The sequence below is a fragment of the Phocoena sinus genome, chromosome 20 (genome assembly GCF_008692025.1).
Source record: "Phocoena sinus isolate mPhoSin1 chromosome 20, mPhoSin1.pri, whole genome shotgun sequence".
Taxonomy (NCBI): domain Eukaryota; kingdom Metazoa; phylum Chordata; class Mammalia; order Artiodactyla; family Phocoenidae; genus Phocoena; species Phocoena sinus.
In genome coordinates, this window is record NC_045782.1 from 45,215,967 (window position 1) to 45,227,726 (window position 11,760).

Here is an 11,760-nt window from a genome sequence, read left to right on the forward strand (position 1 = left end):
AAAACCTACAGGCTGAAATAACTCTAAATTTTAAAAATAAAAGCCTTATTCAACCAAATGCCTTGAATTTAAGCAAAACTAGATGATTTCAATTTTGTATTAACAAATTGTTATACCTATAATAATATCTGTCATGTACCTTACGTACCTATTTAAAATTTCTCCATTAAAAGGAAAACATTTCACCTCCAGTGAATAAACTTTTTTAAATATATGGTTTTAGAAAATTAAGCTAGTAACATCAACCGATGTCTTCGCATCAACAGGTATATTACCTACAAAGTACTCAACATATGAATAGATGAATGAGTAATTTCTTATACTAGGAATTGAATATTTAGTACTTAAGCCAACATTCTAGTTTACAAAGCTTAATAATCTTCTCTAAATTACCAATAAAGTATATTCCTCTCTGAGCCCTGACAATACAGCTGGATTCAAATCCACCAAACATATTTATTTATGAGCTTTGGGGATATCAAACCATCTAGAACATTTTTCCTTCCAAAGCACATACATACACATTTACCTAGAAGTACAGACAATAAAACTAATGAAACAGGTGCTTAGCCTAAACAACTCACTGTCGTGCATTGTTATTCTAGGCAAGTAGACGTATTCTAAAAGTTTAGAATGCAAAATGTATCATCTGTTCTACCATAATCTTGAGAAATAATGTTTCAAAAAGTAAAACATCTAACACGTTAACACCACATCCAATAAAGAAAGGAAAATGCCTGGCAAGCAATATGAAACAGCAGCTCAAAACACACTAACTCTGCTACTAAAAACATTCCCTGGTCAAAGTATCAAAATCTAATTAGACCAATATTTAGTTTCCCAAATCCAAGATATTTAGGAATTATGGCACCCACAGTAGAATTAGCACAACTTCATCTATTACAAGTTCTCACCTACTAACAATCATCTGTCCAACCAATCTCTGATGAGCACCGGCTGTGTGAGAGACGCTGTACTAGGAAATGCAGGGGGTATAAGATTAATATAAGGATATATAATCCATAATTTCACATAAAGATAGGACAAGCATACACAAGGTGCACTACGAATGTCATCAGAAAAAACGAAATGTCATGGAAGTACATAAAGATATAAGCATCTTTTTAAAAAAGGAAACCTAACCACAAACTGTAATTTAACTCAGCATATACACTGCTCTCAACCCTAAATATTATTTTCTAGGCCTTCAAAGAGGAGCTAAAGTTAGCTGAACCACCCTGCCAAAACACCTTAGCTCTGTCTCATCTGAGAAAACTTCCTCCAATAGTGTAATTTACTCTCCACGGGTCTTTCCATTCTGGCTCTTGGTAGAAAAGACCACATGTGACTTCTTAAAGTAAAAACTATTACTATAAAAGATGTACTAAAATTAAGTTGGCAAGAAATTAAGAATGGTGTGTAGTCCCTTCTACATACAGGACACAAACACTTGACATTTGATTCATTCCCTTCATTCTCCTGCCAGCTCTCCCCACACCCGACCCCAAAGACAGGCAGATATTCTGTCAGGCAAAAGAAATTACCTTTTTCATGTGCTGTTAGGACAATCTAAACAGGTTTACATCTGACTTAATACTCATACTCCTCCAATGAGTATTTAGGTATTTATAAAAAAACAGACACACTTAAATTTAACCACTTCTACTATCCTAGTCTCTTTTAAAAACAAGTGACACACCTTTATCACTTCGTTAAGATCCTATTCTCTCATGAACTTTACTTTTTAAATGCTCTGAAAACTGGATTCTAATTTAGTTAATCCAGATTAACAAAAATATAAAGGAAAAGTCTTGTAGGTTATCGCTATAAATTACGTTTTTTTTCACAATTTAGTAAGCCGCAAGTACGTATTTAATACAAAGCCGCCATTGTGTGTGTATGTGTGTGTTTTTTAAAAAAACAAAACGTATCTCAGCACCAGCCTAGAGGAACTGAGAAAATAGGAGAGGAGTCACCATGGAGAAATTCATTACAGATCAAGGAGGACTATTATCCTCAGAAACAGAATGAAAATAAAAAGTCATTTTGCAATAAATCTCCCTATACTTCTGCTGTGACTTGGGAGTTGGTCCAAAAGTTCATCTTCAGCAATTGCGTCTGCATGATCAACTATACGTCTCTGCAACAGGTGACAGGAAACTGCATTTCTCAGGCAAAGGCATCAAATTAGTTAAGACGCATGTTCCTGAGGTCTCTTATTTTATTTTGCATTTTACCGAAATGATTTTGAATCAGATGAAATACTAAATTTGTTTTGGTTTCCTTTGGTTTTTCTGCTTTGCTTTTTAATCGGCCATTTACCCGCAACTGTTGCACGCGCCCATTAGCACTCAAGAATAAAAACAAACACACAGGACCAGATAAGGCTCCCCTACTAACCCAACTGATCTATTTCCTTAACACACTTTTAAAACCACACAGCTCGGGGTGTGAAGAGAAGCATGTTTTGTGTGTTTGTATGGCACAATCTGTCTAAATCCTGAATTCCCTTTTTAGGAACAGATATAGAATAAAAATCTAAAAAAAACCACATTAGAAATGCAAAGAGGTCTGCAAAAACAAGAGGCTTCTTTCATTCCAAAAAACCAAACCAAAACAAGGGGAGAAAAATGAATGCAATGGATGTGTGTGTGCCAAAGTTTCAACCCTGCCCGGTGGAGACACTGCACTGGCACAAATTTTTAAGAGGAAAGAGAGGGGGTTGGTGGGGGGAGAGGGAGAGAGAGCGCGAGTGTGTGGCCTGCGAACTGCAACAATGCAATCTCCATTTTGAACAATGCGCCTCTTTCCTCTAGTAAATCTAGTTTTTTGCCACTTGATGTGCCGTCGCATTTCCCCTCTGTCTGAGGGGGGAGGAGGGGGTGGGGGGAGACCAGAGAGGGAGTGAGCGAGGGGAGAAGGGGGAGGAGGTGGGGAAGGAGTCTGCAGCAACTGGGCTGGGTGGGTACCTGGAGTGCTGCTATAGGTGCTATGGCTCCTGAAGCTGCTTTCCGTGCAATAACTGGCGTCGTCGTCGTCGTCGTCTTCCATCTCCTCCGGATAATCGGAGTCATCGTCGTCCTCTTCCATCTCATCCTCCTCGTCGTCCTCGGAATCCTGGGTCTCCTCAGCCTCGCCGTCCTCCTCCTCCTCCTCCTCCTCGGAGACCATGTCCTCCTCCTCCTCTTCCTCCTCACTCTCGTGGTCATCGTACACCACTTTGTTGACGGCCCTCCGGGCCGGGGTGGTCCGGGCCAGGTGGCCGCCGCCGCCCCCGCCCCCCGTCCTGCCGCCCCCGCCTCCTCGCCCCCCCCGGCCCGGGGCGCTGGTGCTAGGGGGGGCCGGCGGCGGCGGCGGCTTCCTCCGGCTACTGCTGCCCCCCCTGGGCGAGCTCAGCCGCGTCTTGGGCGCCACCTCAGCCTGGGCGGCGGCCCACCTGCCCCGGCTGCTGCCGCGGTGCCGCGAGCGGAGCCCCCCGATGGGTCCGGACGTAGGCGGCGGCGGCGGCGGCGGGGCCGGGGCGCAGCGCTCCGCAGCGGGAGCCGCGGGCTGCTTGGGCGGCCTGCCCCGCCGGCCCCTCATGTCGGAGCCGAGGCGGGGGGAGAAGGGAAAGCGGAGGGGGGAGGGGCGGGCGGAGGGGTGGCGGTGGGGGGCGCCGGGGCCGGGTGGGGAGGCCCGCGGGGCCGGGCGGGAGGGGCCCGGCCGGCGGAAGCGGGTGGAGGGAGAAGGCTCAATCCGAATTGCTGGGGCCCCACTCCGGATCGCCTTCAGCCGCCATCTTGTTTCTTCCCTCTCGCTCGGTGACTGGGGGAACCGACAGCGGCCGCAGGCCCGGAGCGCGGTCACGTGAGCTGCGCCGCCGACGAGCCTGGGACGGAGCGAGGCCGCACGGCGGCCGCTAGGGGGAGCACGGCAACGCCGGGTCGGGGGCGGGGAGCCCCGGGCCCCCTCCGCTTGGCGTGGCTGGACTGCACGCGCTGGCGGCTCTGAGGAGAGGGTCGCTCCCTCGCGAAGTGCCCCGGGCCGAAGGCCTCGGGAGCCGGCTGCCGAGCCTGAACTCACAGAGCCTCCTGCCCGCAGCTCCCCTTCCCCGGCTCCAAGACGAGGGCAGGGAAGCCCCCAAATTCGTCTCCCTCCTGCCTCCTTGGGGAAACTGATGCTGAAAGAGCCAGAGAGGGTGTCGGGCAAGGGAGGAGACTCCAGCGACCGAGGGGGCAGGGCAGCGCCAGCAACGGAGGGAAATTACCTGAGGGCGGGGAGACGAGCCCCCAGAAATGTGAAACTCCGAAGGCTGGGCTCTAGAGAGTCCTGAAATTGATCCCAGTGACAACTACTCGGGGACTGTGCCAGAAGCCACGCCCAAAGCTGCCAGAACCCGAGCGAGGGTCGCTCTGAGACTCTTCGGATAAAATTCCCACCCAAAAAGCCTTCGATAAACTTCAGAATGCAACTGCATTCCAGTCTCCTCCACCTTTCCCAGGGTCCCAGCTAGAAACTTCACCACCTCTGAAAGAACTTTTTTATTTGCTGTGGAAAGGGTAACTTCCCACCTCATACCTACTTTAAAATGTTGTATGTTTGTGTTATCGGGAAATAATTTTAATCTCTTTACCTGACAAGTAACCAAGTGTCGGCTAAACCCAGGGAACGAATCATAATGATGAAATTTTAGGCATCCCCAGACCAACGCAGGGAGACTCAACTCGCAGTGGTCTGGGGCTAAGAGCAAGGTTTTATAAACATATTAATATTTATTGAAGCACGTGACCACCAAAAAGTTATTTAAGGAAAAATAGTTAACAGGATTCTGTCCACCAAGTGGCTTATCATAATGGAGTTAGAAGGATAGAACGCGTATGTGAAATGAAGATGAACGTACAAGCATTAACTGCCAAGTTCATTTATTCAATATAGTTCCATTGAGCAGCAAGGGTGGCAAACTTAGATGCCTTCAGGGACCAGGTGACTAGTGAAAGTAAATCAAGTGAGCAAGGTGACGACTTCGGCGGATGGAAATGCCTGTTTTGTTTAAAGAGCGCAACTTTGGGAATGTGGGCCTAAAATGGCCAGATCTTCGAATTTTTCAAGAGAAGGTGGAAATGTGCCTTTCACATGAAATCTCTTGATTTTTAAATGTTGGCAACTGTCAGTTAAAAAAAAAAAAAAACACTTCAGATTGATCAAAATGAATGCAGTTCAGATATAGCCGAGAATCTACAAGTTTGCAACCTGTATCCTGCACTATGCAAAGTACAACCCTATGTACTTAAATAGAAAGATATTAAAAATGGTGACAGCCTTCAGAGTTTACAATCTCATAACGGAAGAAACCTACTTTAAAATAGGTTCTCGGGACTTCCCTGGTGGTGCAGTGGTTAAGAATCTGCCTACCAATGCAGGGGACACCGGTTTGATCCCTGGTCCGGGAAGATCCCACATGCCACGGAGCAACTAAGCCCGTGCGCCACAACTACTGAGCCTGCCCTCTAGGGTCCGCGAGTCACAAATCCTGAGCCCACGCACCTAGAGCCCGTGCTCTACAAGAGAAGCCACCGAAAAAAAAAAAAAGAGAAGCCACCGTAATGAGAAGCCCGCGCACCGCAACGAAGAGTAGACCCCGCTCGCAGCAACTAGAGAAAGCCCACATGCAGCAACGAAGACCCAGTGCAGCCAAAAAATATAAAATAAATTAAAAATAAACAAATAAAATAGGTTCTCATTAGGTATTATAAGTGATCTAGAGATGATTTAAAGTATATGGGAGAATGTGTGTAGGTTATGTGCAAATACTATGCCATTTTATATAAGGGACTTGAGCAAGCTTGGATTTTGGTATCTGGGGGTGGGAGGGTATGGGAAGAGCTGTCCTGGACCAATTCCCCGAGGATACCCAAGGACCATTGTAAAGAGAATCCAAGCTCTCAAGCTCTTGTCTTCCAGCTGGCTCAGTAGGCGTGAATTCCCTGGGTCATTCCACTATTCCTTAAAGCCAGCTGCTTCTGGTTGTCGGGGTCCACAATACAGGGCTAGTGAATCTGATAGGACAGCCAGTTTCTTTACTTATTTCACTGTAAAGTTAGTTCCTTGGTCAGATGCTGTTATGGACTAAATGTTTCTGTTGCTACAAAATTCGTAAGATGAAATCCTCCCCCCAATGTGATGTATTAGGAGATGGGGCCTTTGAGAGTTAATTAGGATTAGGTGAGATCATGAGGGTAGAGCCCGCATGAATGAGATTCGTGCCTTTATAAGATTATGAGAGAGCCTGCTTCCCATCTCTGCTCTCTGGGTGAGGATATAATAAGTCGGCAGTCTGCAACCTGGAAGAGGGCTCTCACTAGAACCCAACCACACTGGCATCCTGATCTCAGACTTCCAGCTTGTGAGAAATAAATTCCTGTTGTTTATGAGCCCCACAGGCTATGGTAATTTGTGATAACAGCCTGAACTAAGACATATACCATGATGTATAAGATACCATGATGGTGAATAAGGTATTTGGTAAACCCATTTAGGGTAAGGATGGTAAAGGCGTGGCTGGTAGGAAAGGAAATCCAAATTCAGTATAAACCTCATCCCAATGAGGTTGACTCACTTAACCACCATGACAGAAATAATACATGATAATGATTCCTTCTAAAACGGGCATTCTGCAGTGGCAACAGATTAGCCTTGCTGAGGAGAATCCCGTGATGAGCTCATGACCCCAGTGAGTAGGCACTGGGTTGACTAGGAAAAGGTCTTCACCCACCTGTCCAGTCATCTTGTTCACTAATTTTTTTTTTTTTTTTTTTTTTTTTTTTTTGCAGTACACGGGCCTCTCACTGTTGTGGCCTCTCCCGTTGCAGAGCATAGGCTCCAGAAGTGCAGGCTCAGCGGCCATGGCTCACGGGCCCAGCCACTCCGCAGCATGTGGGATCTTTCCAGACCGGGTCACGAACCCACGTCCCCTGCATCGGCAGGCGGACTCTCTGCGCCACCAGGGAAGCCCTTGTTCGCTAATTTATTAAAGCTTCTTTAGCGGTGGGGACTTTTTTTTTTTTTTTTATGTTTGCATGCATCAGGTCTTCATTGTGGCATGCAGGGTCTTCGTTGCAGTATGCAGGCTTCCCTCTAGTTGTGGCCTGTGTGCTCAGTAGTCGTGGTGCACAGGCTCAGTTGCCCCGCGGCATGTGGGATCTTAATTCCCCGACCAGGGATTGAACCTGCGTCCCCTGCATTGGAAAGCAGATTCTTAACCACTGGGCCACCAGGGAAGTCCCAGCAGTGGGGACATTTTGATAAATATTCATATAGGATACAAGTACTCTCACTTTCAGGGTCTATTCTGAGGTTCATCTACAGCTACATCCTCTCTCCCAAACCTCCTAGTCACCAGCCTAAGTCCTTACCCAGCTGGCCCATGAATTGGTGTAGAGTCTTTCTCAAGGCAAAGAGAACCACAAAAGTACAACTCAAAGCTCTGCCCACTGGGAAGACTTCCTTTTGCCACTTCCAAGACCATTTTCAAGACCATCTTCAAGTGTAGCTAGAACACCTTAGCAGTCCACTGCCAGCTGATACCATCTGTTAAACCAAGCTCAAATGTCTTCCTTAGTCACCTAGTCACAGGAGTTTTCCATGAGACCAAGGTGTGAATTGAGGGAGGAGTGGCAGTAAAATGGGAATAAACATACAGGCATACCTCATTTTATCATGCTTCACTTTACTGCGCTTTGCAGATACTGTGTTTTTTTACAAATTGGAGGCCAACGTGGCAAGCAGCTGGCGTGTCAGCTCCCATAAAGTGGAGTGTTCCTTCAATGTGAGAGGGAATGTAGGTTGGGTGAGATATGACAGAGAGGGAAGTGAACATGAGTTGACTTGGATGTGGGTAACTTGGAGAATGATGTATCACAGACCTACAGGTAAGACTCAGAAAGTCAGCACAGGAGCTGGTTTAGGAAGGAAGTGATTAGCTCTGTGACCTTAGATGAGTCACCCTGATTGGGCCCCAGTTTCCTCATAAATAAGTTAAGGTGCTGGGTTAGAGCTGTACTTTCCAACCCTTTCACATTATAGCACCCAATGAAAACTAGAGGAGCTTATTGAATGTGATTAAATGTTTTCTTTATAGAATATGATTATAATAAAAATTAAATATATAGCATTAGAGAAGATATTAAATTGTGAATTTGTTAACACTTTTCAAAAAGTCATTTTTATTAAATGAGAAACTTGAACTTGAATCCTAGTACCTAATTTTATATTCTCAGCTTTGTGTTTTAAATAGCTCATTCCTGACTGAGACTCTTGAACAGTGATCTCTTTAAATGACAAGAAACTGTACAGCAGTAGGTGACCCAAAGAAATTTAAACCATCTTTGATAACCGTTCAAACATTTACAACAGTAGAAATTATATTTAAGTTATATTTAAGGCTCTTCCTCTTCTTTCATTGACAAATGTGCTTATAAAATTTCTTGTGGATTTTTGATCCAATCAGACTTGATCATAGCTAGTATTTCCAAACAATGATTGAAGCCCTAGTTTACAGAACACAGACACTATTAGAATAGTCAGTTCACAGTTTAGACATCTTTGTGGCACATCTGCCACAAACAGACAAAATTATCCAACATCAAAGTTTGTGAAGATGGAGTTTCTGAGCTGCCTGCACAGAACCCCCACCACACACACGCACTCCTTCACAACTTCCTGCCCACTGGTTGCTCCTTGCATTCCTTGGGCACCTGGGACACAAGCTCCTCCAGCATCTCTACGTAGGCAAGGATGCGCCCTGCGTCTGGCTGCCAGTGGTGGCCTCTTGCTCGCTCTCAGACCCCGCCCCCCTCTCTGAAGGTCATCAGAGGATGAGGCTGTAGTGAACAGAGGTAACTGGTGCAGAGGCTCCAGCCACGCTGGGGGCTGGGAGGATGAACATCTCCGCCCGCCCATACCTCATTCACTGTGCACTAGTGTGTGTCATAGCTCCCTGATTCGGCAGGTCTAGATTAGATCATCTCTATGGTTCCTTCCAATGTGCTTATGATCCTGCGATGCTTCTTATTTAGGTAGGCTGGATTTGGCTTACTGATGGGAAAATGAGGTGGAAATGTCTAGGCGACAGTTTGAAATGTGGCCCGAAGCTCTAGCGAGATTAAAACTAGAGGTATGATTTGGGAGCCAGCCTCATTGAGATGAAAGCGGCAGCCACGTGGATAAGTTAAACTACTATGAGAGAAAGTGCAGAGAGAGAAGAGCGCCTCATATAGACCTTGGAGAATCATTTACATTTCAGAGATGAAAGAACGGGAAGAGAAGTCTATTCCATGATGTAGAGAATGATCAGTCAGGGAATTCCCTGGCGGTCCAGTGGTTAGGACTCCGCGCTTCCACTGCAGGGGGCACGACTTCGATCGCTGGTGGGGGAAATAAGATCCCACATGCCGCACTGCATGGCCAAAAAAAAAAAAACCAGAGAGAGAGAGAGAGAATGATTAGTCAGTATCAACAATAGCTTTCGGGGCCTTCCCTGGTAGCACAGTGGGTAAGAGTCTGCCTGCCAATGCAGGGGACATGGGTTTGAGCCCTGGTCCGGGAAGATCCCACATGCGGCAGAGTAACTAAGCCCAAGAGCGCCACAACTACTGAAGCCTGCGCACCTAGAGCCCGTGCTCCGCAACAAGAGAAGCCACCGCAATGAGAAGCCCGCGCACTGCAATGAAGAGTAGCCCCGCTCGCCGCAACTAGAAAAAGCCCACACACAGCAACAAACACCCAATGCAGCCAAAAATAAATAAATAATTAAAAAAAACAAAACAACAACAATAACAAAAACACTGGCTTTGGGGTAAGGCATAACCAAATGGAAAACAAGGGCTGATTGAGGAAACTGTACCCCAGACCTGTGAACCTCTAATCCTACTTTTCCTCTGATCTCTTTGACCACTCCCCTCAGTTTCTTTTGTGGACTCATCTCCCTCCACCTACTGGCTCCAATGTCATCATAGTCAGACTTCTGTCCTACTTACACATTGCCTGGACCCTCTCGCCCACACCCGTGACTTCTGTTGCCACCCAATGAGCTCATGTTTCCCAAACCAGCATCTCTTGTCCAGACCTGTGCTCTGATCACCTGTTTCTCAAGCAATCATTTGATTAGTTTTCTCACTTCCCTGGTACCAGAAGTAAAAGCCCTCTGAATTTAAACACAAATTTTCTGCTCACCCATCAGTCCTTATTTAGGGAGGAACACAGCCTGGCTCCAGCTGAGAAAACAAACACCATCTGGGGACCTAAATTGTTTGCATCTTTGGAAGTATTCCGTGCAGTGAAATAGGGTCACCAACTTATCCTGATCTGCCAAGGACTTTCCCAGTTTTAGCCTGAGTCTTGCATTCCAGGAAACCTCTTGGTTCCAGGTGAACCCAGTGGTTGGTCACCTTCCACGGAGGTGTCCACTGTGAAGTACTAGCAAGGGCAAAGTTCTGGAAAGAGTGGCTGTGTCTATAAGTACAGCCATTTTATGAATATTGGGGTGGCAGGGGAAAGCAGATATGCTCTAGCTATTCCCTAGGGCACCCAGAACATTTGCAAAAGTCTGCAGGAGCAGGTGGGGGCAATGAGGCAGAGAAATTTGGGTACAAGGTAAATATGGCCTCATTTAAGCCTGGGGACTTTTGGAATATAATTACATAGCCAAGATGACACCACACACACAGTTTTGTCTAGGGCTTTTGTAGCTGTAATTCTACAATACAGACTCACAATTTAATGGCTGCATAATATTCCAGGAGGATTTTGAGTTTGTTTCAATATTTTTCCTATTACAAATAACACTTCATGAATATCTTTGTGCTAAAAGGTTTTTTTCTGTATTAAAATGTTTTTCAATAGTAATTTATAATTATCATTGATGGCACATATACATTTTGAGATATTATCTCATTTAATCCTTTATATTAAAGCACCACTCTGGAGCAGGTATTATCTTCCTTAGATAGAAACTGGAGCCCCGAGGCCATGTCATTTGCCCATAAGCTAGAGCATGATGGAGCCAGGACTCGAAACCAGCACCACTATACACCTTTTAAAATATGCTGATGAATTTTGATTAGTTCAGGGCCACATTGTCACTTGCCTGGGTTTGCTCTACTGATCCTCCCTGAGCCTTGCATATGCATCTCTTTATTTCTGGTTATACGTGTTGCCCAAGTCATCACATGTATTTATCTTTTGCATTTCTCCCACTGTGTTGTATTTGCTTGTTTACACATCTGTTCCACCTGCAGGTGGGGAGAGCCCACCGAGGGTAGAAATGCATCTTATTCATCTCCTCCCAACATACCTAGCAGAATGGAGTAGACACAAGCGATTTGTTGTTGAATGCGCAAAAGGAGAACCAACTGGTAACTTAAGAGTGAAGGATTATGGGACTTCCCTGGCGGTCCAGTGGTTAAGACTTCACCTTCCAACGCACGGGGTGTGAGTTTGATCCCTGGTCTGGGAGCTAAGATCTCACATGCTTTGCAGCCAAAAAACCAAAACATAAAACAGAAGCAATATTGTAACAAATTCAATGAAGACTTTAAAAATGGTCTGCATTAAAAAAAAAAATTCTTTAAAAAAAAAAAGAGCAAAGGATTATTACAGGATTGAAGGGACTGGAACAACTTGATGGGTGAGGTCTGATGGTCTTGTATGTGCCCAGAGAAAGTGACATCATCAGGGACCAGCGGGGAGGGGAGGAAGGACTTGATCCAGGCAGACAAGCTATTC

The 11,760-nt window shown here is 45.7% G+C and overlaps 1 protein-coding gene across 14 annotated transcripts in view; it reads right to left on the bottom strand.

Annotated features, from left to right (window-relative positions):
• The window catches only part of BPTF (bromodomain PHD finger transcription factor), a 135,309-nt gene extending 131,726 nt beyond the window's left edge, over positions 1 to 3,583 (bottom strand). For all 14 annotated transcript variants that reach the window (XM_032615628.1, XM_032615624.1, XM_032615620.1 and 11 more), the window contains exon 1: positions 2,970 to 3,583. In XM_032615628.1, coding sequence (XP_032471519.1) covers positions 2,970 to 3,582 — 613 coding nt within the window. In that variant the 5' untranslated portion in view covers position 3,583. The remainder of the gene's footprint in view (positions 1 to 2,969) is intronic.
• Positions 3,584 to 11,760: the final 8,177 nt, after the last annotated feature.